The 26,718-nt window shown below is 47.9% G+C and overlaps 1 protein-coding gene and 1 long non-coding RNA gene across 2 annotated transcripts; one reads left to right on the forward strand and one right to left on the reverse strand.

The window, feature by feature from the left end:
* The first annotated feature begins 2,501 nt into the window (after window positions 1–2,501).
* LOC120706978 lies at window positions 2,502–4,419 on the forward strand. Its single transcript, XR_005688616.1, has 2 exons — window positions 2,502–3,268; window positions 3,461–4,419. It is a non-coding gene; the product is annotated as an uncharacterized LOC120706978 (long non-coding RNA).
* Window positions 4,420–5,541: 1,122 nt separating this feature from the next.
* On the reverse strand, window positions 5,542–21,610 carry LOC120706979 (light-mediated development protein DET1-like). Its single transcript, XM_039991732.1, has 10 exons — window positions 21,165–21,610; window positions 20,821–21,049; window positions 9,949–10,044; window positions 9,565–9,630; window positions 9,235–9,291; window positions 9,063–9,143; window positions 8,816–8,980; window positions 7,090–7,185; window positions 6,589–6,688; window positions 5,542–6,256 (listed from the first exon to the last, which is right to left on the reverse strand). The coding sequence occupies exons 1-10, from the start codon at window positions 21,284–21,286 to the stop codon at window positions 6,120–6,122; spliced, it is 1,149 nt and encodes a 382-aa protein (XP_039847666.1). The 5' UTR covers window positions 21,287–21,610; the 3' UTR covers window positions 5,542–6,119.
* Window positions 21,611–26,718: the final 5,108 nt, after the last annotated feature.

The following is a 26,718-nucleotide window of genomic DNA, read 5'->3' on the forward strand; positions in this document are numbered from 1 at the left end:
CCTCCTCCTCGCCGCCGCCACGGCCTCCCTTGCCTCCTCCTCACCGCCACCATGGCCTCCCTCGCCTCGCCCATGCGCCGAGGGAAACAGAGGGGCGGCGCGTCCTACCGGTGCATAGAGGCATTGGAGGTGCGTCGCTGCTCGGCTCGGCTCGCCGGAGGATGGAGGCAGGGAGAGGAGCGTGCGTGGCTCGCCGGAGGAGGGAGGCATATGGGAGGGGGCGCCGCGCCTCGCCCCTACCGGATCCGCACGAGGAAGAAGGGAAGGGCGGCGACGCCGTTGGCAAGGAAGAGAAGGGGAAGTGGGCGCCGCCGCCGGCAAGGAAGAAGAGAAGAGGCGTCGTTGCTGGCAAGGAAGAAGGGGAAGGGGGTGATGCCGCTGGTGAGGAAGAAGCGAAGGGGCGCCGCTGCCGGCGAGCTTCGTCAGGAGAGCGGAGGAGGTACAACTGCTTCTTTTCGAGGGCGAGGCAAATTCCACGCAAAAACGAGGGGCAGGGGTCGGTATTGCGGGCGACAGGCTGTAGGTGCGGTGAATACCGGTTGGTATTGTGATGCGTTTCCACCTGCCAATGCCGATGACATCCAAACAATGGAATTGGAGGGTACCCAATGCCAATGCCTGATTCTGAGCCCCAATACAGACATCCAAACTTGCTGTCATACTCAAATGGTGATTATTTGAGATATTTTGGATGGATCCCACTGGTTCTCTCTTGAAAAAGTGACAGCTAAATAATTGAAAAAAGTACTTTACGAGTCAAATTGCCCTTGGTTCCAAAAATGTGAAGGGCTATTTCATTAGGGACTATTTGTTTGGGCTAAATAGCTCCGAAATAGCCAAGAGCTAGTTCTCCAAACATGCCAATTGCATCGTCTCTTCAAAAATAGATTAGTATAGTGAAAAACTTACTCAAATGTGCAGATTGAATGCCTATTAACCAGCATATATACCAAAGCTTAACAATAAAGAATACTCTCTTCATCCTAAAATAAATGTTCGTTTAGCTTTTAAATTTTATCCCATAAAAAGTGTTCTTTTATATTGTAGTAAAGAACATCTAATTGAAATAATATTTAATACTAAGAGAAAATTTATACAGAGAAGGGTATGGACCGATCAAATACTTAAGTAGATGTTATTTTTCTGGCTCGCTACATTTGCATTTATTATGTATCCAGGAAACAAAATAAATAACGCCATTTTCAATTATAACTATTATAGTTAATTAGAAGTAACATAGTTAATTTTCATTACTAGTATTGTGTCTAAAATTTTCTAAACCAACAATAATTTTATTAGGTAAGAACAACTCCAGCAGAGTTTCTATTTAGATTTCTACTTTTAAAATAAGGACTACGAATAAAAAAACATCTCCAATAGACCCTTGCTTGAGTCCATAGAGTACGGAGGCACCAAAATTTCCCCTTCTAGGCCCATCTGCCACGGGTGCCTAGGGAGGCCACTCTACTCGGCTCCTGCGCGCCGCTGCGGGCTGGGCCGGCAGCGCCATCCTGGCTACTCCACGCCGGCGCTGCCGAGCGGGCTTGCAACGCCGTCCACGCTCCTCCGTGCCGGACGCAGGCCAGGCTCGCTGTGTCGCCCCTGCTCGTCTGCATCGTCCCTGCTGCTCCACGCTGCCGCCGCAGTCCGGGCTCGCAGCGCCTCCTCTGCTCGCCCACGCCGCCACCGCCACCCCGGCTCCTTGCGCCATGGCCGCAATCGGGGCCATCAGTGCCGCCCCAGCACCACCGCGCCACCGCCGCGGGCCAGGCCGGCAGCGACGCCCTCGCTCCTCCATGCCGCTGCCGCGGGCCGGGACGGCAGCGCTGCCCCTGCTCTCGTCCACATCGCCGCGCGGGTCATCCTGCGGTTCTTGGTTCCTCCTGGATCCATTTCGAGCTTGATACACTCTGTCCCCAAGCTTGCAGGCAGGCAAGCCCCAAGCTCGATTCATCGTTCCCCGATCTTGATTCGCTGCGCGCCAAGCTTGATTTGCCGCACCGCTTTCCTCCGCCGCCCCGGCGCTCGAGCTTTTACTGCGGCAGGCATGGAGGCGTGCTGTCCAGCCCCTCCCATCAATCCCGACCTCCCCTTCCCCGGGGCGCATGGCGCAACCAGGCTGGTAGCGGCCTGTGCTAGCCAAAGCTAGGCGGTGAAAGGGCATCCCGTCCGAGCCTGGAAGCTTTGCCTGCGGAGGAGCCGCGTGGTGCCGAGCACACCACTGTGCACAGCATTTTAGCAGTGAAGACTGACGAGTGAGCAGTGCGGGAGAGAGAAGTGTGCAAGAATTAAAAAAAATAAGAGAAAAGTAAAAGATAAGACAATGACATGTGGGTCTTATATGTCATTGAGAAGTAGGAGGTGAGAAGTAGGGGCTACTGCTCGAGTTGAGTGTAAAATTAAAGGTCTCTGAAAATAAGATGAGTCCCTACTTGACAATTTAAGAGTTTTAAATAGAGGTTATTGTTGGAGTTGTTCTAATGACTTTGTTAGAGGCCACTCGTACGCTCGGCCAATCGCACAGCTGTGGCGCTGCTCACCCCATCCCCGCGAACGGTCGGATCCATCCTCCTCCCCCCACCACCCCGCCTTGCCACCTCCCTTGTCGTCGCTGCCTCCTCGATCCATTACCGTCATAGCCTCTTTCCTCCTCCCATACACCACGTCGCAGTCTGCTCCCCTCCTCCACCGCCTCCTCCCACTGTGTTAGCGCCGCGCAACACAGAGCTCAAGCTCGCGCACGGAGATGCAGAGACGCGGCCCCACATCTCCCCGCTCCTCCCTCTGTGGCGGCCCGGCGTGGCCCCACCTCTTTCCAGCTCCGGCGCAAGCCCGCGCAGGCAGATGTGGTGGCGCAGTCCAATGGGGCTGCGGGTGGCGCGGGCCCTCCCCTCCCCTGCTGCACGCGGCACATCTGGGGCCACTACGGTGCCCGGGATGCAGCGCGAGATGGCAGTGCGAAGGGCTAAGGGCGATGTGGGACGGCGGCGCGGAGCAGCCGGCGGTCGCACAGGATGGTGACGCATTTCATTGACAGTGGTAAGCAACATGTTATTCTGTCTAGGTATAACGGTACAATTTATTAAGCAATTTTATTAAGTATCTTAGGATTCTCCCAGTTGGCAATAATATTGTTCTACCTAGGCATAATAGTACAATTCATTAAGCAACTTTTTGCCCATCGATCTTGAGGCCTCGCTGAAGCTGGTCTCCTCCTTAGAGTCCATGGACGTCAATGCCCCGGCCTCGGCAAGCAAGGAGCCTCAAGGTTAGGTTATTTAACAGTGTACCACTATTTATGAGATGAGCAAAAAGGGTTTAGCTATCCATGGCCTCCGACTTGGCAAAATCTTATGAAATGCTTGACTGATAGCATTAAAATGCCTAGGGAACATTAATCAAAATGCTTATGATAGTGGATTTCCTTAGGATTTTGATCCCCTTCGATTTGTTTCTTCAGAATCAGGTGCTGCTCGCCTGCTCTGGCATCGCTGTTGTCACGGTGCAGGACACCAAGCAGATCGAAGGTACGCCGGGTGATTTTGTGTTTGTTTCCATTTTACTTCTGATCTTGATTGCACATTCCTGTTAGCTTCTATAACTCCAGCTATTCCTGTTAGCTTCTATAACTCCAGCTATTTGTTTTGTATACCTTATTGCCTGTAGTACATCTTGTAAATTGGTAATGCAACAATTTTTGGCATGTATTAGTATGTCAGTTTGATCTGCTAGGCCCCTGAATCTTGAATTCATGGGGGAATTCCATCCTGATTTCATATGCTAATGGGTTAGCAGATAAGCTGACTGCAGGTGGATCCTTTGGCATTGAATGACATGATGGTAACGAATTAATCATGTTTCAATTTGTTCAATCTAGCACAGGTGCAAACACCATTGCACACACGCTTTGAAACGAGCAGCAGAAACATCCCATCCTGGAGGATGTGAACTGAAACACCATATGGAGCCACATCGGCCGGGGCTACATCCCGTGCCTCTCTGGTCATGGATCCACCCGGTGGCTCGAAGCTAACTAGGAAGAAAAGCAGATTCAACCTCCACACAACCACAATGCCAACAACCTCCAATCTGCACCACCCCGCCACCACCGTAACCATATACCTGGCTTCGGTGTGTATCCTGCCGTGACCCCTTGCTCTGGTGTTGGTCTTGCCGACGATGGAGTTTGGCGTCCGGCAGTAGCCACGGCAAGCATGGAGGATCCAAAGGAGCAGATTGTAATTTCTATTTTTTAGGGTCTTCTATGCAAAGTTGACTGGACATCTGTCCACATCTGTCCATCTAGCCTATCATATTAATATTAATACAGGTAAATTACCAAACAAAAAAAAACTTTAGTTGATTATTGACCCATTTGTACAATATGTAACTTACTACTATATATCGGCCTGTTTGGTTCACGCTACAATCCTAGAATGCATGTTTTCCAAAAAAAAATTCACATGCATGAAATACTAAATGAAGTCTACTTGCAAAAAATTTTCAGAGATGGATATAACTTTTCGCGACGAATCTAATGATAGTAGTTGATCGAGGATTTCGTACAGTGATGCTACAGTACCATCCTCTAATCATACGGTCAAAGACTTTATTAGATTTGTGAGTTTCTAGCACAGAGGTTCTGAAGTTGATTTTATAAACTGCCTTTGTTTGACACCCCCTAATGTCAATTCGAATATTCAGATGCCAACTTAATATAAAATTAATTGCATAAGTTATCATTAGAGTTCTAAATAAATCTATTAAATATAATTAATGCACGATTAATGGATGTTATGGTCAAATTATGGAATAATTAAGTTTAATAGATTCGTCTCGTGATAAAGTCACGACTTATAAAATTAATTTTATAATAAATCTATATTTAATACTCCTGATTGGTGCGTAAACATGTGATGTGACGGGACTTATAACTTAAACTGAAAAAAACAAACGAGCCCTTAATAAAAGAGAAAAGTAACTTGAATAAAAATTTAGTGTAAAACCCAAGGCAAGTAACATTTTAGTTTTTGGGAGATCTTTTAGTTATTTACAAATATATAAAAATTGAAACAATTGAAATCTTTTCTCACTAAAATTAGATCCACCTTACTCCTCACGGAGATCCCACATGTCAAACCAAAAGGTTTGACTAAAGGGGGTTGAATCCCATTTTTTGATAGAAGAAAAATATTTCCACCCAAAAGACTTGTTTTTTTACACCAAAAATTTTAACATACACACCTCTTCTACCCGCACATACCTTTCAAAACATACACACAACCGGAACATGCACGAGCTAATGACGGGGCTTGATTTGTTTTGTTTCCGCAAAAAGGCCTGTAGCCTAGTTCACAAATAAAACTCGAAGAACAATGGTGAACGGTCCAATATTAAGCAACCATCTACGCAAGCAATAATCCAATTTCCATGACCGCTTGTCTTGAATCCAATTCCCACGCCACAGCTGGATCCCAATGGCCAATGCATCCTTTCTTTGCATGGCTCGACGCAATCACTAATCCATTGAGAGTTTTGCTATAACCAGATCAAAATAACTTGCATTAAGTAATAGAAAAGGGCAACATGCATTCTTTTCCTACTTGAATTGATCATGGGGTCCGTATCAAATGGAGATAATTGTAGATATTATGTTGGCACGACACAATGGCTCAATGAGAATTACCTCAGCATACTTGGACAACCCAAAACAATATCACAACTTAGGTCACCCCCATCTTAAGCATTTGATATCCAGCTCTCTTGCAAACTTCAACTTGCCCAAGAACAATTTTATGTAACCAGCCTCTTAAGCCATACAACCATACATGCCCTTATATCCAGCAGCAAGCACATTGACGCTCTGAGCTCTTGGCAAACTGACAGCATAACAAGGTCAACATTGTGAAGCCACATTGACCAAGATGAATGACGAGTCTCTATACATTTTGTACTTGTTTGGAAGGGAAACCAAACTAGTCATTCTCAGTTTCCAATAACAGATCTCTTGTTACCCAACCACCATTATAACATCTGTCAGCTAAACATCCCTACAGATGGCCAAAATTTTGCAGCAAGCAGTGCTGCATGCACACTGATGGTACACACCTATGCTTTTTCTATCTCCTGAAATGGATATTGACAACAGTTGGCTGCATATAAGTCTGCTGAATTGAAAGTGCAAGTGGGAAAAATGGGTGAAACAAGAAGGATGAGATTCTTTTCGCTCTGCTGTCAGCAGCACCAGAATCCGAACCTACAGAGTAAAAGAAAAGGATATGATAATGTGAAGTAAAAAAATAAATACTAGGAAAACTCATGTTTTTGCCACTTGCAGAAATAAGTAATATTTTCTTTCTTGTGGTACCCTAAAAATGGTGGTATGTTTCTTTTTCTTTTTTGAACAAATGGTACGTTTCTCTTGTCAGAGGTAAGGTAATCTACAGCTCGGTATAGGTACACGATTCATGATTGCACTGCTGTTGTGTTGGCTTAACTGTAATTGCACTTGATACAGGCAATGTTGATATGTTGCCACATAAGCTAGCTCTAAAATCTTAGCAGATGACCACACCAATTGACCAGTACCTGGCTTGATCTTAAATTTGACAACATTTGGTGACCTCACTGATATAAATTTTATTGGATGCTCCGTGCAATGCCGATGCCGATCAATTGCTGAAATCAGCTGGAAGGGAAAAAGGGGAGGAAAATTACCACAAGTCAGCAGAGAAGGAAAAATAATCGTATCAATATATCATACACTTTTAACTTATATGGAAGCCAAGATGATTACGGGGCACATGGAACTACATAGAACAACAAAATGGTGGAAACTGTGAAATTTCTAATGCTCGTTGCTAGCATGCCTACCAAGTAACCCCATGTACAGCATTTATTAATACATGTGATACTGCATAAATATATAAATAGAATTAGCAAGGTAATTTTTCTCATGGCTAGCATTTTGTAGGATTATGGCTACTAAATTTCAGGGAAACACCTACATATACACAGCCATATACTCAGGGTATACAAGACATTATATACATTGCATAGTGTATATTTCAAACGAGTCACCGAGCATACCTTCTCATCATACCTAAAAAGGGATAGATCAAAGTATGGTGAAGGACTCTGTGATTGGCATGTGTAAGGCAACGATGCCATCATCTTTTTCACAAACTGCCAAACACAAAAAAAGAAGTGTTTAGTCATTTACTAGAAGCTTCTGCATAATAACTTCAAAAAGAACAAGTTAACTAATCAGAAAAAACATCTATTAAGAGATTAAGTGCCTGAATATTGAGTTGTATGCACCAACAAATCAACCCAAAAGCTTAAGCTGATGGGGAGAGGTGGGGAACTAACTTATGCATCAACACTCCCCCTCATGTGCAGGCTCTGCCAGGCCTCAAATGTGGAAAATAGGAGTCAGTAGCAACTATTTCATTTAATTGCGCCAGTTAAGATTCGAACTCAAAACCTCTAGCCCTGATACCATATTGAGTTGCATGCACCAACCAATTCAACTCAAAAACTTAAGCTGATGGGGAGAGGCGAGCAATTCACTTATACTTCAACACTGAACAAACAATAAGAAAGAGAAATAAAAAACTTAATTGCCCATAAGCACCAATGGAGTAACAATCAAAATATATATTACAATTACTACTTTCGAGTTATGTTTTTTTGAGTGGTGACAGTGGCAGTGGATCCTTTACCTCACCCCTACATCTTGAACCTCCTAAACAAACAGCTAACAGAAACACATATATAAATAAACTCAAATAACAAAACAGGTAATAAAATAAATAAATAAAACCACCGATCAAACAATATTTTTTTAATGCATTTCGTTCATAACCCAACAAATTTCTCCCTCCGTCAAGACTTGCTTTCCTTCCTCGTTTTCGCCTTCACTCATCATCTAAAATTTCCCTGTCACTACCAATGAACAAGGTGGTAGGTGACCCCACACCCATCACCCTCTTTCTTGCCATCACGCAAGGCCACCTCTCACAGCATAGGCAGTTCTCAATCTAGCTGAAAGCTATGAGATATGAGTCATGATGGCAGTCCAAGGCCAGATGAGTACATGCCCATACAGCAGTGGAGTTGAGGGTATATTTAGGCCAAGCAAAATGGCAGAGGTGTGGTGGGCAAGGATAAAGCTCAGCTAGGCACCATGGTAAAGCCAAAGGCAGGGCATAGGCCGATCCCAGCAACTAAGCTCAAGGACCTGAATTACCGAGTCTTTCTAACAGCCGCAAAGTTTAGCACTCATCAAAGTAGTAAAAAAAATGTGCATAAACTAATAGTTCATTTCTCTACTTTTCTGCAGAAAGATGGGATATGTTTTAGTATTAACAAGGAAACACGACAGGCTAGGTTTCATATATACTGGAAGGCACACTCAAATCTGAAAAACAAGATTCAACTGTTTTGTCTGGTATAATACAACAAGCATGTCCTTAACATATTAAGTGCAAGGTTAATGGACCCTTCAGTTGATGAGACCAGAGATATTTGCATTCAATTAACAATTAAGGAAAGCCATACTTCATCAATAAAATTGTTATAATGAAATGTGTTGTTAAATATCATATGCTGCATTTAAAAACATAAACAGATACACTGGAGATCAAGTGTTGCTGTATAATATATCAACATAGTTTAGTATTTTTGTTCAGTGTACATGTTTGCACGAGTTTGAAATATGAGGTAACACCAATGGAAGATCACGTCATATCTTGTCGAACCAAAAGCTAAATGGTCTTTGAAATTTGGACCACACTTGATCTATCAATATTACCTGTGAGGAGCTGCTTGCTTTATTTTTTATTGTGCAAAGTTGATCAAAAGCATGAATATCATTGGAGTGCGACGAGATAAATTTTCCATGCGATGAATCTTGTGGATTGGCATGAAAATGGTCATAAAATTGTTCAAACAAGGAATAGAGCTCCTCCGATGAATTCTGTTGACAATATATAAAATAAACTCAGCACAATAAGAAGATATGGTGCAATGTGTAAATCTGTTTCCATGGTCATAAATACCTGGTAAAGCGAAACGATATCAGTTGTCTCCATGTTATACACGGCAAAGAATGCTAAGTTTTGATCGGTGCTTCGAGAAACCTGGGGATATCCAAAAAGTGTTTGCAGTTACAGTTAGAAGACATTAAGGTATGCAACGTCTACTGGCAGGATGACAGAAAAGAAGACTTACCCCTCCATCCACACTACCGAACTTGATAAATAGGTGATGGCGATCCAAAAACTGTACCTGATCAAACTATCATGCTGTAAGCACCTTTGGCAAATAATTTGTTAAGAGAAAATAGTCTGTTAAGCTAACGACACAGGCCCTGACATCAAGCACATGCTATTGCTGAGAGCTAGCTCGCTAGCTAAAAAAGAACATCAGTAAGTGCCAGTAAACAATTAAAAAACTTTTTGGCCAAGCAGAAAAAGGGAAGTACCTTCCATATGATAAGAAAACAATGTGAATGTGAAAATAGAAAACAGAAAACAGAAAAGAGTATGCCACTGGTAGTACCTTCCATATGATAAGATCAACATAGTCTTGGAAGTGAAAATAGAACTTCTTGAGATGCTGGACCTTCTGCAAACAAATTCAATACTTCAAAGTTCAAACAAAAAGAGAATATTTTCACATTAACAAAACATGTTACAAAGGCAGTAATGTCACAAATGGAGGAAGTAAATTAGCAATAAGAATGTTATCATCGCAACATTCCAAAGGAAACAACAATAACTATGACAACAAAGATAGATGAAGTAGTCACCTTTGCAAATAACAAATATGGGTTAAATTAAATAAGATGTAGCTTTCCTTAACAGTTTAAAATGATGAGATCAATCCAAGAGTATATGTACAAAAACTGCTGGAAAGTTATTCAAATGAGGTGAAGTAGCTAACCAAAGTCTGATCTGGAACTTCGTTCCATGTCTTGCGAAAAATATACGACAACAACCGTTGCTTGATGCCAGGAAGAAAAGAACCCCCATAACCACTCTGCATGAATCAAATTCATTATAAAGGTCATAGATGTTGGTGTATATGTGAGCCCATATATAGAGGCCCATCTAAAGGCCCATGTATAGGATCTATATATCCCACCCTTCTAGGATTTGGAGGAATACAAGTGATTATTCTCTCAATCATGGTATCAATAGCCTAGGGTTAGGGTTCCTCTCCTCCCTTCCCTCCCAGCCGCCGCCGCAGCCATGGCCGGCCGCCGGCGCCCCCCCCCCCACCCCCACCTCGTCCTTCCCTACCCACATCTTCCTCTGCTGCCGGCGCTGCTCCCAGCGCCGCACGCCTATTCTGCCTGGGCCGCCGCTGCAGCAGCTGGCGCGGGTTCCTCTTCCTCCTCTGCTCCGGCTGCCGCCCATGCGCCCTCTTCTTCCTCTGCTCCGGACATCTTCCCTGCTGGCGCCGCCGCCTGGCCTCCTCAAGCCTGGCGCGCCCCGGCCGTCGCGCTGACCGCCATCGCGCCTGCGCCGGACGCCGGGGCGGGTGCTGCCGCCGCGGAGACCGCGCTCGTGCACCCGCCGCCCGTCGTGGAGCCGCCCGTGCAGGCCGCCGCCGCCGCCACGGGCGCCGATCCAACCGATCCGGCGGTCCTGCAGGCCGCAGCGCAGCTGCTGCAGGCCGCGGGCGCTGCTCCAGGGGGTGCGGCCGCCGATCTCGCCGCCCTGCGGCTGCCACGGATGCCGCCGGCCGCCGATCCCGCAGCAGCTGCAGCCCACCGCGCCGCCGTCGCCGCGGGCAAGCAGCCCGCCGCATATGCCGCGCCCGATCCCGCGTGGACTGAGCTCGGGATGTCGCCGGCAGATGCGCCGCTCTCCGCCGCCGCCCTCCGCGGGCACCAGGCCGACGCCCTCCTCGCCGCCAAGTCGGAGGCTTCGGCGGCCCAGGAACGGGTCCGCGTGGCTGCCCTCGCCTGGGAGCGCGAGCACGCCGCGGCCGAAGCCTCCGCTCTCCGGGTCGCCGAGGCGGAGCACTTCCTCTGCGTCTCCTCCGACCGGCCCGTCGTCCCCTAGCCCGGCGCCTCTTCCTCCCACTAGGCCCCGCCCGCTGGATCTGAAGTCCGATACGACCCGACCGACCCCATGGTCGCCCAGCTCCACCTCCAGGCCGCTGGCGTAAAGGAAAATCAGGGCCCTAGTCACCGCCCTCCTCTACCCGACGTCCTCCTACGGACGCTGGCGGGACCAGGTCCTGCTCGCCCTCCGCCGATACGCCCTCGACGACCACGTCCTCCTCGACACGCCGATGAGGCGCAGGACGTAGCGTGACTGCGCCTCGACAGCGTCGCCATGTCCTGGATCTTCAAGACCATCTCCCTAGATCTTCAGGACCTCGTCAAGACCCACGGAGGCACCGCGCGGCAGGCCTGGGTGGCGCTCGAGGGGCAGTTCCTCGGCAACGCCGAGTACCGCGCCCTCCAGCTCGACGCCACCTTCCGCACCTTCGTGCAGGGGGACCTCTCCGTTGGTGAGTACTGCGGGCGGATGAAGGGCATGGCCGATGCTCTTCACGACCTCGGGGATCCGGTGTCCGATCGAGTCTTGATGCTCAATGTCCTGCGAGGCCTGAGTAGCACCTATGACCACCTGAAGAGCTGGATCGCCCGCCAGAGGCCATTCCCTCCTTCCTGCAGGTCCGAGATGACCTCGCCCTCGAGGAGATAACTAGGGGTCTCGCGCCCGGATCGCCCTCGTCCACCTCCACCGCGCTCGTCGCAGCTCCACCGGCTTCCTCCTACACCCCTGCCACCTCTCCTTGGTGCTGCTCCCGCCGGGCAGACCGGAGGTGGGGGGGGCCGTGGACGTCGTCGGCGGGGGAGACGTGGTGGTGGTGGTGGCACTGGTGGCCCTGCTTCTGGTGGTACCGGTACCAGAGGGGGCCGTCGGGGCGCGCCGACTCCTCCGGCTCCGACTCCCGCTTCTGCCCCTGCCCCTGAAGGTACGTCCTGGCCATCCTTCAGCAACCCATGGTCAGGGCGCATCTCGATGTGGCCGTTCCAGGGTCCGGGAGGGGGGCCTCGTCCCCAGCTCCAACCAGCGGCTATGTTCACCGGTGCTGCTCCCCTCTCCGCGCCGTACTGGACCCCGCCCGCTCAGCCCAGCTAGCAGCCGACCTGGCCTGGGGGGTGGGACCAGGCCGCTCTGGCGCAGTACTTCAGCACCGAGTGGATCGCCGACTCGGGTGCCTCCTTCCACACCACTCCTGATGCCGGTATCCTCTCTTCTGTCCGACCCCCACACCCCTCTTGTCCTTCTTCTATCATGGTTGGTGATGGGTCTTGACTTTCTGTCACCGCCGTGGGTTCTGCTCCTCGTCTTACTAATGTTCTTGTTGCTCCTCAAATGGTTCACAACCTTCTTTCCATTCGCCAGTTTACTGCTGACAACTTCTGTTCTATCGAATTTGACTCTTCTGGTCTTACTGTGAAGGATTCGGCTTCCCGGCTTCCGCTCTTCCGATGTGACAGCCCGGGGCCCCTTTACACTCTCCGGCTTCCTGTTTCCGCTGCTCCGTCTTCGACTTCTTCTTCGTCTACTGCTTTTGCCGTGACGCCTTCTTCCACCACCTGGCACTGCCGGCTTGGTCACCCCAGCCGCGACGTTTTGGCTCAGCTCAGTCGTAGTACCGATGTTCCATGTACTAGGGCTCCTGCTGAGCACCTCTGTCATGCGTGCCAGTTAGGTCGTCATGTTAGACTTCCGTTTTCTTCTTCTTCTTCGCATGTTGCGCATGTTTTTGATCTTATTCACTGTGACCTGTGGACATCTTCTGTACTCAGCATGTCTGGCTATAAATATTATCTGGTCATTGTTGATGATTTTTCTCATTACTCTTGGACTTTCCCTTTGCGCGCCAAGTCTGAGACCTTCCCCACTCTCCTCCACTTCTTTGCCTGAGTGTCCACTCAGTTCGGCCTCACCGTTAAGGCCGTTCAGTGTGACAACGGGCGGGAGTTCGATAACTCCACCTCCCGTTCCTTCTTCCTCTCTCGGAGTGTTCAGCTGCGTATGTCTTGTCCGTATACCTCTCCTCAGAACAGCAAGGCTGAGCGGATGATTCGCACGACGAACGACGTCGTGCGCACCCTTCTGATCCAGGCCTCTTTGCCCCCACGCTTCTGGGCTGAGAGCCTCCACACCGCCACCTACCTGCTCAACCGCCTTCCGTCCACTGCTTCTCCTGCTCCCACTCCACATCACGCTCTCTTCGATACCCCTCCTCGCTACGACCACCTTCGGGTCTTCGGGTGTGCGTGTTACCCTAACACCTCCGCCACCGCTTCTCACAAGCTGGCACCCCGCTCGACTCGTTGTGTGTTCCTCGGTTACTCCCCTGACTACAAGGGGTACCGATGCTTTGACCTCACCTCTCGTCGCGTCCTAATCTCCCGACACGTCGTCTTTGACGAGTCGGATTTCCCCTACTCCACCTCCTCCAATCCTCCTGACCCCGCGCTGGAGTCTCTGTTTCCGACTGACCAGTGGTTCAGCCACCGTTACATGTTTGTCCTTTCCCTGCAGGTTTCTCCGGCGCACCGGCACCGCTTCCGGTGATCCCTGCTGCGCCGAGAGCGGCCCCGGTACCCGCGGTCGCGCGGTCCCCGGACCTCCGGTCGTGCCGCGCGCGGACCCGGTGTCTCCCGCTGCGCCACGCGCGGCGCTGGTGCCTTCCCCTGCACCTACTGTAACACCCTAGGATTAAATTATGGTGCTAATCTTGTGTTTAGTCGCTAATTAGGGTTAATCAAGGTCATTAGAGCTAATCGAGTTTGCATAGTAATTCTCAACTTAGCTGAGTTCGAGTATGTTTTTCTCCTTAACCCAAGCTCTGAATCAACTTCCACCCAAAACCAAAGTTGTAGATTATCTTGTCCTCTACAACTTCTATTTTGGCCAAATTTCAACTTGTTGTTCGAAAATTTTAGTTTTGGTCGTTCCAAAAATTGAACCGGTTTTGCTCTGTTTCATTTACTCCGGCGCCCATACCGGCGACTGTACCGCCGGCGACGCCACGCGTCGCCGCGCCGGTGAAGTCCTCACCGCTTAAGCGGCGCAGCCACGTCACGAGCGAAACCCCGTTTCGCTTCTCCTCCTTCTCCCTTCCCGTGCCCGCGCGAAGCCGGTAGGCGGAGTGGAGCAGCCGCTTGCTGCAGCTCGCCGCCGCTCGTCGCGCCGGCCGTCTCGCCGTCGTTCTTCAAGCCTGAGCCCTCCCCGAGCCACCTCACCTCACCCCGCACCTCCAAAGCCAAATCCCGAGCTCGATTTCGCCCTCCCCTGGCCGGAATCGAGGCCGCCGCTGTCGGTCATCGTAACCCTAAAACCAGAGCTCCGCCCCTCCTCGCCGACGTCCCGTTTCCACCCCTCCTCGAGCCGGTTAAAGGTAGCCATGAGCTTCCCCATACCCTAATCCACATCCCCGACCTCTTTTTCCTCGGGTTCATGCGCTACCCTCGCCGGGAACGCGCGTCGCCGTCGTGCGCCGCCGCTCGCTCGTCGCCCCGCGCTCTAGGCCGAGCTCTTGTGCCGCTTCCGCACGCACGGAGGCCACCTAACCCTGCTGGACCCTCCCCGCCCTTCCTTTGCCGCCGTCTCGAGCCTCACTGGCGGGAACGCCGCCACCGCCGTGCCGCCACGCGCCGGCCATGGCCTTGACCTGGCTGTCCCCTGTTTTTTGTCCAAAAACCGGAACTTCCGGGTTTGGAAACCGGAAGTTCTGGGTTTGGAAAACCAGAGGTTCCGGGTTCCAATTAAATTCCAATTTCAGTTTTGTGTTCTGATCTTCCAAAATTCGTAGAAATTCGTAGAAAAATCCTAAAAATGCAAAACCAGTTCCAGTAGCTTCCTGATTTTATGTTCTATCTGATGGAGCTAGGAAATGATTAGTTTAGTCACTTTTGCTAGATGGTTTTGCTTGCACTTGTTTATCCATAGCTAAAACCTAGAACACATCCTTTCGGCCTTAGAGCTGAGCCTGTTTTGATCAAGTGTACCCTCCAGTTTTCTTGTTGGAGACACTTCAGGCTAAAAGTAATTAAAGACTAAAATTCCATCTCAGCACTAAACTATCCTTGAACCATAGCGAAGGCTGTTGTTTATCAGTTTTATTCTTTCATTTTGTATTAGTGTTGCATTGCATTGCCTTGCATCTATATGCATCTCATGCATGACATATTTTACTCGTGTAGCCACTAACACCGAAGTCGCCTACGAGCTGATTGCCGAGCCGATTCAGGAGCCACCAGCAGGAAAGCAGCAAACCGAGGAGGCCGTTGAGCAAGCTCCGGAAGACGTCGTTAACCCAGCTGACTTGCAAAGCAAGCCCCGGAGCATATCCCTTATTTTAAGTACTCCATGTTATATCTAAAGTATTGTGCATTTACGTTCAAGGAATTGATTGGAACCATAGATGCATAATCTCTTTTACCCAGTGTCTTACTAGTATGTTGGATCGATAGAACTGCTACGCTTAATTAAGATCCGGTAGAAGACGGGTGATTTCCTGTCACCCGCGAGATATAAGTTTTTGTTACTTCAGAAGGTTATTTTGAGAAAGAGTCCTGTAAGAATGAAATTTGAGACCGGGTGGAGGAAAGTTGGGCATGATTATGGAATAAAGGAGTTACGAGCCTCCGCCTGTGTCGATTGAGGACCGTGCCGTTGTTGGCCCTTTGACTGAGGATTGAACAGTACTAAACACACGCCGGAAGTAGGAGGTAGTCGAAACTGGTAAGCTAATTACCTAATTGCGACGGAATCTGACTCTCCATCCGCTACACTGGCGTGGTGCGAGGCCGGATGATGTAGTCGTCCACGGGTTCACCGGGTGTTCGCACGTGTGGGACTCATCATCCGAGTGTTTGCGGCCGCGCGTCAGATTTCGAGGTAATTATGGGAACAGTTGCTCGGTGTGACTCGACGGGGTTGCACTAGGCGTGTGAGTTAGGTCTACCTTGCAAGGTTAAATCGGATCGATTCGCCGTGACTCGCGGATATGAGAGCCTTGGTCAATGAGTCGCATCGTAGTAAAGATCGGAAAGACAGAAAAATGGAAGTTGGACATGTGGCTATGATTCCTTGATAAGATGATATGCTCGACCATGTTTGCTTTAGAAATTCAGGCAAACCTAGTTGTAGCTGTCAACTCAAACTTGTGCTAAAAGAATGAAAGTAAGGACCCAATAATAGCGGCTTTTCAGCAAAAGAACTACAGAGCCAAAGAGCCTTGCATGTATAGGAGTCGGCTAAGTATATACCAATAGTCGGGTAAGGCTTGCTGAGTATTAGAATACTCAGACTTGTTGTAATATATTTTAGCAGGATGCGTTCCGGAGGACTTCGAGGAGGTCTGCGCCTCGTGGATCGGTCAACCACTTCCTCCGGGTTGGTCGGTCGAGTGGGTCCCGTCTTCTCCGTGAAGTTCGGGCAGGTAAGCCTCACATCAGTGGGCAAGATGTGAAGCTCGTACTTTGTCGTCGATGCTATCTATCGTATTGTATTTTGGGATCAGGTTTTAAACTCTAAATTACTTTCCGCTGCGTTTGAACTCTGAGGTTTGAATTGTAAAACTGGTTTGTAAGCTCTTATTGTAAATTAATTTGGTACTTCTGTTATAACCTCTGGTTGTAAAGGATTTTGAACACTTTTGTTGCTGGTAATCATCTGTGCTCGTCTTTTGGCGAGAGATCCTGTGTAATCGATCCTGGTTACAACAGGCATTCCGAGTGTACTGGTTGAGTGCAGTAATTCTGGATTAAGTTTAAGTGTTAATTATTGCACTTGATTGGTATTATTTGGACTGTTCTGTGACACCTGCGCGGTACGCTCAGCCGGTGCAGGTGTACCGGCATCGTTCGGCGCCGACACCGGCGCCGCCTCCAGCTCCGGAGGCTCCTACGACGCCTACACCGGAGCCGTCGCCGCCGCCGCCGCCTCCAGCTCCCTCTCGAGCCGAGCCGGAGGTGTACCACCCGCCAGTCATCCATCGGGACCTTCGGCATATCCATCCCATGGTGACTCGGCGGATGGCGTCTCAGGCCGCGACTCTCTCCGCCACCGAGGGAGAGCCGCAGGTCTCTCCAGTACCCTCCTCTGTCCGCGACGCGTTGGCGGATCCTCACTGGCGTCGCGCGATGGAAGAGGAGTACGCGGCTCTTCTTGCCAACTAGACGTGGGACCTCGTACCGCGTCCGTCTGGTTGCAATGTGGTGACTGGCAAGTGGATCTGGACGCATAAGCGTCGAGCTGATGGCACACTGGAGCGCTACAAGGCTCACTAGGTTCTCCAGGGGTTCACTCAGCGACCTGGTGTGGACTATGATGAGACCTTCAATCTAGTCGTGAGGCCCGCTACGGTGTGCACGGTCCTCTCGCTTGCGCTCTCGCGCTCTTGGCCTGTGCACCAGTTGGACGTGAAGAATACGTTTCTTCACGTCACTTTGTCAGAGACTGTCTACTGCTCTCAGCCAGCGGGATTTGTGGACTCGATTCATCCGGATATGGTCTGCCGGCTCAACAAATCTCTCTATGGTCTGAAGCAGGCTCCTCGGGCTTGGTACTCTCGGTTCGCCACGTTCTTGCTGACATTGGGGTTCACCGAGGCCAAGTCTGACACGTCTCTCTTCATCTGCCACCGTGGGGATGAGACTACCTATCTGCTACTCTATGTCGATGACATTGTGCTCACTGCCTCCAGTCAGCGGTTGCTTCAGTGTCATCTCCTCTCTGCAGCAAGAGTTTGCTATGAAGGATCTTGGTCAGCTCCACCACTTCTTGGGCGTCACTGTTGAGCCTCGCCCGTCTAGTCTTCTCCTTCACCAGCGGCAGTACGCACTTGATATTCTGGAGCGGGCTGGGATGACTGATTGCAAGCCCTGCCCCACTCCTGTCGACACTCAGGCGAAGCTGTGTTGATCTAGGTGATCCGGTGGCTGATCCTACTGCCTACCGGAGTCTGGCCGGCGCTTTGTAGTACCTCACCTTCACCAGGCCGGACCTCACCTACGCGGTTCAGCAAGTCTGTCTCCACATGCATGATCCCCGGGAGTCACACCTTGCTGCGCTGAAGCGTCTCCTCCGCTACGTCCGTGGCACTGTGGACCTCGGCCTTGTGCTTCACCGCTCGTCCTCTGCTGAGCTGGTTGTCTACACCGACGCTGACTGGGCTGGCTGTCCGGACACTCGTTGCTCCACTTCCGGCTACGCCGTCTTCCTGGGCGGCAACCTGATCTCTTGGTCGTCCAAGCGGCAGCCGGTCGTCTCCCGCTCCAGTGCTGAGGCAGAGTACCGAGCTGTCGCTAACGACGTGGCGGAGGCGTCCTGGCTACAACAGCTCTTGGCGGAGCTCCACAGCCCGCTCGCCAAGAGCACGCTCGTCTACTGCGACAACGTCAGCGCCGTGTTTCTCTCCCCCAACCCCGTCCAGCACCAGCGGACGAAGCATGTGGAGATCGATCTGCACTTCATGCGCGACAGAGTCGCCATCGGCGATGTTCGGGTACTCCATGTCCCGACTACCTCCCAGTTTGCTGACATCTTCACCAAGGGACTACCCTCCTCGACCTTCTCGGAGTTTCGCTCCAGCCTCAACGTAGCAGGTGGCTAGTTGTGGCTGGGGGGGGGGTATTTGCCCTTTGTACTCTCTTCTTGTCCAGTCTTGAACACCACTGCGCCGGTAGTTCAGACTGCGGGGGGTGTTAGTGTATATGTGAGCCCATATATAGAGGCACATCTAGAGGCCCATGTATAGGATCGATATATCCCACCCTTCTAGGGTTTGGAGGAATACAAGTGATTATTCTCTCCATCAACAGATAATTTTTCTCATCCGATTTATTCTCTCCATCAATAGATAATTTTTCTCATCCAATTTATCATGTATGAGTTCAACGCTAGGAAATAAATAATCAAATATTCCAGCACAAAGGCACATCTGAATAATGCAGCCATATTTATATTCTTCAAAGGAAAGTCATTTCAAACAGTGTTACAGAATACAAGCTTTCCAGTCAGAACCGAAAATTGCATTTTTTTTTCCGTGGAAGTTATTCAACTATATTCTATATCTCATGATCCATCAAAACTAGACAGACTGCACATAAATCTTGGCATCTGCTTTCTTCCTGCAATCAATCATATCGTCTAGCAACAACTACATTTCTCACACATTGCAGTCCATAATAGGACAAACCAGTACTTAGACCAGTGGCACTTATAGTAATTTTTTCTAATCTGTTAACTTTGAAGCAAGGTTCAAGAAAACGCTAGGCGCTAGGTCACGCCTAGCGCCTAGGAAGATTAAATGTTGATTAATCGTGATTAAACGTTACATATATATATCAATAAAATAATAACAAAGAATATTTGGGCTATTTTCTTACCGATCTCGGCCCATAATACGATGAAAGGCCAATATGCCAACTAACCTACATGGGCCAAATTACAGCCCATGTGCATCTCATATGCCCTAGCACCTCCATGACAGAGGACACTCAACACAGACGTGTAGCCGCCGCCAGTCGTATCTCCCCCAATCTCTTCCTCTGCACGCTGAATCTCTCCGGCGCTGGCTTTATCCTCGGCAGTGGTGTGCACAGCAGCCCGCCTCCCCTCCACGGCGCATCACCCCTGCTCCTTCCGCTCTCCCTCCACTGCGCGTCACCCCTGCTCCATCCACTCTCCTCGCGCACCACCCCTGCTCTGTCCGCTCCTCTTCCATGGCGTACGACCCAGCGGCAAAATCAAGCTGAGGGGTGAAATCGAGCAATATGGACATCATGAAGTAAGCATAGATGGAATCACACCCCCGACAACCCATTTTGCGATCCTAATCTCATCTCTGCTCTTGCTTCGTTCACCATCCATGGGTTCCTCTGTTCACCCAGCGTTTAATTGGGCGTTTATGGCCTAAACGAAACGCTTGGGGTCCGTTTCACGATTAAGCGCGCCTAGGCATACGATTAATGACGTTTTTTCGAACATTGCTTTGAAGTCAACATAAACGTATACACACCTACTGTCCCATCAAATTGTTACTACAAATTAAAGCATACTTTGCATCCTTTCTAATATGTATCGAATAACAAATGATTCTGAATTGCTAACATAAAGGAAAAAATGTTTCTAGCATCATTTTTATTTCAATGTACGTCTAATATGAATAAAGGATCCTAATTTAACATTCTTGCAATACTCAAGAGACAATAAAATACTACCAACAGACAAAATTCACAGGCAATCACTATCTATTTGGTATAGACTAGGGCAGGTACCAACAGACAGACCACCTCGTAATCTACTCCCTCCATTCCAAAATGTAAGAGGTTCTAGCTTTGTCCTAAGTCAAACTTCTTCATTGACCAAGTTCATGAAAAAAATCACCAACATCTGCAACATCAAGTTAGTTTCATTAAATATGTCTTGATAGTACATTTATTTGGTATTGTAAATGTTTAACATTTTTCAAATAAACTTGGTCAAAGTTACATAAGTTTGACTTAGGACAAAACTAAAACCTCAATTTTGAAACAGAGCAAGTACAATGATAATGTGGTCAATATTACAATGATACTTTCATATAGATTAGGGAATGTTTGATGAGTGATGACCATGCAAAACGCCGTAGGCATGTCCTAATTGATATATTAGTGATAATATGTACAGACCATTTAACATGTGCACTTTACAAGTGTTTACCTAAAAAGAAGAAAACATAATGCAAAGTAAAATCCAACAAAGCTGTGGTCCCACCATTTGCAGATACCTGAACATGTGAGTGAAGAAATAGCTCATCATCTTCTCGGCAGAAAGCGCCAATTCTGCGTACCTCAACAAGGTTGCCTGAATCTCGGATCTGTAGGATATGTATTGTTTGATATCTCAGCGAAACAATACAAAGCAGGTCTTCATACAAGTAAGCACCAATACTATGTGCCAGATTGATAAAATCATTGCAGAAAGCCTTTTCATCCAGTACGACGCCATCTTCTAGCCTGGTAACACAAATACAGATGTCCTAATCCACCCAAACGATGAAAACAATGGTTACAAAATATATTGTAACTTAGACCCCCCAAAACTGCATTCCTCCTGAGACATGAACTATACCTCACAAGATAGAAAGTTATTTTCTCAATTGATGGCACGCCATGTATTGCACCCTCAGCGGCAGTTGAATCATTACTTTGTGCGGTTGATGTTGCGAATAAGCCAAATTGATGGCATTCCATGTACAGGAAAAAGTCCTTGCAAATGTATTCATTGCTGGATGCAAGTGGAATTGAGTAGAGCTGCTTAAAGAAGCTATCAAACTTCTTTGCTTTTGGTGGAAGATCATGAGAATCACATTCTTCAGTGCATGAATATGTCAACCAGATGGGGCGGTATATAATCAAATCTTGGTGGTTTCGGCTAAAAGCCACAAGATATTTCCCATCATCAGTGAACTTGCGAAATGAATAGTCCGGACAATCTATGTCATATACTGTGTAGCTTGGAACCAAATTCTCATAGAACTGTCTAATAGTATTAACCTGTCAGCGGTATGGAAAGAACAACAAAAGAGCTTAGATCTACTTGCATGATCAGAAGAACAATTGAAATTTAATTTGAACATTAAAGAGCATGCTACCGCCCCTAATTATGTGTTGCTACAACATTCACCAAGGCAAAAGGCAACAGAATATACCGTAATATGCGGAGCTGTGCATATATAATGAAATCATATGAGATAAATCACATTGGTACAGATTCTCGCTCTTTCACTTTTCATCATCTAGCCTAAATATAGAAGACCACAAATGTTCTCTGGTTATCTGTTCTTCAGTTATCTGTTCCAGAGCATAAAATTCTCTGGTTTCTATATGCTATATTTAAAAAGAAGTTAGCAGAAGAACTCATTGTGGAATGTTACATCATTGTTTCGACTTCCTGTGTCAAGTTGGACACTATATTACATTCATATACAACAGTGTAAAAAATAGCACGCTATAGCGCCGCTATAGCGGCCAGAAATAGCTGTCGCGATGCTCATTAGCGCGCTATAGCGCCAAATAGCGCTGCTATAGCGGTAAAATAGCGTTTTGGCCAAGCTTCCGCTAAATTCTGTAGCCCGCGATTTTAAACCTTGTACATTTCCTAACATAAACTATGCAGCTAACAGAAATACATGACCATATCTACTGACAAGGTACTCTCGTATAATAATTGGTCCATAAATGTATCATCTGAGTAATCATGAACTAGCATAGATTAAAGAGAACATTATCGAACCTAACCCACACTAATTTGGAGCATGGCCTAGCGATAGCATTCAGAAAGCCTGATTTAGCTTTTGTTATTTCCTGCAGTTCAGTGATCTTTGCAACCATGACGATCATAGTTCACTAAATCATTAGGTATGTCTAATCAACTCTGGCTTCCGTGCCCTACTGCATTGACATTGACGCAGCAACCCTAGCAAGACCACAAAGGCAGAGCAAAAGCTAATCACACAATCTTGAGGCGAACCCCAAATACCAACCACACCTAACCCTCTCCAGACCAAAGCAGTGGTTCCCCGGCTCCAATGAAGGAAGCCAGCCACACTTTGGCCGTCCTCGAGACCCGCCACACGAACCTACAAGACACTACAGGGAACTGAACAAGGAGCAGAGGAAGGGTGGGGACGGGAGAATCGGAGAGGAAGGGGAGGTCTTTGCTTGTGGCGGTGGTGAAATTTTGGGAAGCGGACGGAATGGGAGCGTGTGTGGGGAGACAGTGGGGGGTCCCAGGCTCCCAGCCGGGAGTTGGGACGTGAGGCCGGTGGGGGAACACGAGGGGTGGCTAGGATGGCAGCGGATCGGGTTCGGTGTGGGTATCTGCGGGTTTCGGTTTTTCGGGTTTCGGGTTTGGTGTTGGTTTTTCGCCCACGGTTTTCAGGTTCGGGTTCGGGTTCGGGTTCGGGTTTGGTTTCGGGTTCGGTTTCGGGTTTTGGTTTTCACCCGTGGATATCCAATGGATATCCGAAATAAATTATTTGGAATTAAAACTCATGTTTTATAATATGTTAATGATAATTTATTTACTTAGACTATTAAATTTATTGAAAGTTGAGTCATGAAAATATTTATTATTTGTTGCCTCTTGTTTATACATGCGAATATGTGTATATTTATCCGCGGATTTCGGGTATCCATTCGGGTTTCGGGTATCCATTCGGGTTTCGGGTATCCGCGGGTTTGGTTTTGGTGATGGATTTCTACCCGAATCGGTTTCGGGTTCGGGTTCGGGTTTCGATTTCGGGTTTCGGTTTTGGGTGCACGGAGACTCCACCCGATCCGAACCCGACCCGTTGCCATTCTTAGGGGTGGCTGCCTGGCTGGCGCCGAGGTGGTGGCCCCGGCGCCAACCAGCGGGAGGGGCCGAAGGATGGTTGGCATTCGGCGGTCTCGCCTGTCGTCAAAAAAGTGATCAATTTAACTCGAATATTTTTATATAAAATTAAAATCTGACTTATAGATTATCTAGGTTAAATTTTAATATCTTTTATCTGATGGTACGGATACATATAATTATGTTTTTTTGGCTAAATTTGAATGCTAAATTTTCGCACTTATACTTTTGCTAAAATTGTTGAGTCTTGACTAAAAAGTTTAGCCATACCATTAGCACTTTGGTTTGGATAGGATGATACTAAACTTTAGCAGTTTAGAGTATTAGCACATGAATCCAAACATCCTCCGAAATGTGTCGGATATAGATTGGATCATGATATACATCTAATATCAATATAAAATATACATATGTGATTATTCAGATTTGATAGGGATCGGATCTTAAATAATGGGGGTTGATAATCATTAAACACCAAATCTGATTGTCAAGTCTTGTAAAGAACAGTGCTAATCATTTTCACGAGTTTTGGTAAGTCATTATTTAAAGGTGACTGCGTCTACATATGGAGGAAAATTGTGCTCGTACAAAGGAAAAGAATACAAGCATTCTTGATGAGGACATCATTCACTATTAATCACTGACAAAGACGCAACAAAAAAAGGACTAAGTGGCCCAGTCGTAGTCGAGCAACGACCGTGAGAGGCTCTGAATAATCTCATCTTGCTTAGCTTGGGAGGGGAAGCCGCCTTAAAAGGGAGAGTCATCCTTCTCTATTCGACTAGTCTTTTAAAAAGATTAGGCCTTTCCCCGAGTGAGTGTACCTAAAAACTATTGGGGTCCCGGCAATCTTAATTTGTTGAGCCTCAGTCAACCCCACCTCGGCCGGATCTATCATGGTATCAGAGCTAGACCCTTGTTTAAGGGGTGGGAATGATGATGTTATGGGTGGTTTAAAAACATACATTCCAATTACAAGAACTACTTTTTTATATGGTACACTTTCTCTTTGTGGTATTCCCCCTCTTGCTTCTGGTGCAGAGATGAAATCCTTCGTAATAGTTGGTTGTATTCACCCTCCACTACAAACCGTTGGCAAAGACGCAACAAAAAAATTAACCACTGGCAAAGACGCAACAAAAAAAGGCTAAGTGGCCTAGTTGTAGTCAGGCGACGATCGTATGTGGCCCAATTATAGCCAGGCGGCGACTATGCAAGTCTCTGAATAATCTCACCTTGCTTAGTTTGGGAGGAGGAAGCCACCTTAAAAAAGAGAGCCACCCTTCCCTATTGGACTAGTCTTTTAGGGAGATTGGGCCTTTCCCCGAGTGGGTGTGCCTAATGTTAGACATGTATATGTGTTTGTGTGTGAGAGGGCCCAGGCGTGTTGTGCGCCTGGGCTTGGGCCGGGTGTGCCATGTGCCGAGCCTGCCGAGCCCTAGATTGATTAGGTCAAGCTAGGGGGATCACAGCTTATATATGTAATACTTGTTTACCCTAATCAATCAATCAATCTTTCCACGCAATCTTCATTGCTTTCACCTAAGAACTATTGGGGTCCGGGCAATCTTAGTTTGTTGGACCTCGGCCAACCCCACCTGGGCCGGATCTATCAATTTTGTACGAGCAAAAGGATTGAAGGGCTCACATTCCAGAGCAAATCAATCCTAGAGGCCAAGAAACGCACCTCCGACCAATCAGAGGCTAAAACACGAATTCAAGGGTTCACAAATAAGAGCAATAAACCAATTCAAAGACATGAGAATCACTAAGGATCAACACCAAGGCTCACCTAGCAGTTACCCAGAGGAAGGCGGTGACAGGGAGGCACTACTTGGGGTTGGTTGAATTTGGACTATGCCCACTCGGGCCGATCTTCCACGTGTCATTCCCTCCAGAACTCCCCAAGGCGGTTCACAAGGTTTCCATGTAAAACTTCCACGAGAACCAACCTATCCAAGCTATAAAAGCAGCAAGGGAGCCCCTGAAAGTATATAGGCCCCTAATTTGTGTTTTGGTAATTAATGACAACATTTATGGAGTAACAATTTCTTGAGGGAATTTGCATGTAAGGTTGGTCCATGAGAATATATGCATGAGTCGATGCCATGAAAGAAATTGGAGATAATGATTCAAAGGAGAAGCTCAAGGCAAAGGTATATGATAGGGCTTTTCTGTTTTTGCCGATTATGAGGCGATTGGAGGATGATTTATGACCGGATTAATAGGATAAATAGCCATACTATCAAGAGGGGTCGTTGTACCTTTGCTTGACTATTCCATAGTGCCATTTTGCTCAAACACTTGCATTGCATGCATGAGGACTAACATTGTTTTGAGAAAATGACTACCAAGTTTGAAAAAATGGGAGCTGACTGCTAGGGGCGTACGGTCCGGCCCCAAGGGGTGGACGGTCCACCCCTTCTTAAAAGAATCTGGACATAATACAAGTCATTCTGTGTTACAAAAAATGTAGGGCAGACGGTCCGGCCCTCAGGGGTGGACGGTCCGCCCACTAACATTTCAGCTCGGACAGAAACTTGATGTTTCTGGTAAGTTGCACAAGGTGTAGGGAGGATTGTCCGCCCAGAGGGTGCGGATGGTCCGCCCATCATTTCTCAAGTTGCCCAGAAACATTGTCTTCTCTGAGTCGTTTGGTTTTTGAACGGTGGACGGTCCGCCCCTAGGGTGCGGACAGTCCGCGAAGTGCTGTAATGGTTGACTCTGACATGTAATGGTTGCATTTCTAGCCATTGGTTTTGAATGGCGGACAGTCCAGTTTGTCTAAGGCGGACAGTCTGCGAATCCTCTGTTTACACGCAATTTGAGTGTAATGGTTAGATCCCAAGGGGTACACTATATATATATATCACATAACCAGCTGTGGGGGAGCTCTCTTGGCCTCTTGAAAAGCATTCTTGACATATTAGAGCTTGTCCTCTCCTCTCTCACACACTCTTTGCTTAGATATTGCATTCTTGTGAGTGTGAGAGCATTCTAGTGCATTGCATCAAGAGTTTGAGTTTTGTGGCACTAGTGAGTCTTCAAGCAAGCGTCCTTGACTTGTTACTCTTGGGAGTTGCCACTCCCTAGACACCTTGGAAAAGGTGATTTTGTGGAGCCCTTCGAGAAGATGGTGGCGGAGCCCCGAAATTAGTTGTGAGAGGTCTTTGTGCTCACCTTGCCAGAGTGGTGTGTAACGTCCCGCCTCCCTGAGTCGGGCCTACTTACATCTGGCAGCTTTCTAGGACATTGTCTGCCCTCACAAATCAACACATGTCTTTTCTGC

This window comes from Panicum virgatum, chromosome 5K (genome assembly GCF_016808335.1).
Source record: "Panicum virgatum strain AP13 chromosome 5K, P.virgatum_v5, whole genome shotgun sequence".
Classification (NCBI taxonomy): Eukaryota; Viridiplantae; Streptophyta; class Magnoliopsida; order Poales; family Poaceae; genus Panicum; species Panicum virgatum.

Coding starts and splice junctions, on each gene's coding strand:
- LOC120706979 (XM_039991732.1), bottom strand. CDS start 21,286: ATGGAATGCCATCAATTTGGCTTATTCGCAACATCAACCGCACAAAGT. Junction 21,050..21,164: donor ATAACTTTCTATCTTGTGAG/GTATAGTTCATG, acceptor TTGTGTTACCAG/GCTAGAAGATGGCGTCGTAC. Junction 9,144..9,234: donor TCGGTAGTGTGGATGGAGGG/GTAAGTCTTCTT, acceptor GGATATCCCCAG/GTTTCTCGAAGCACCGATCA.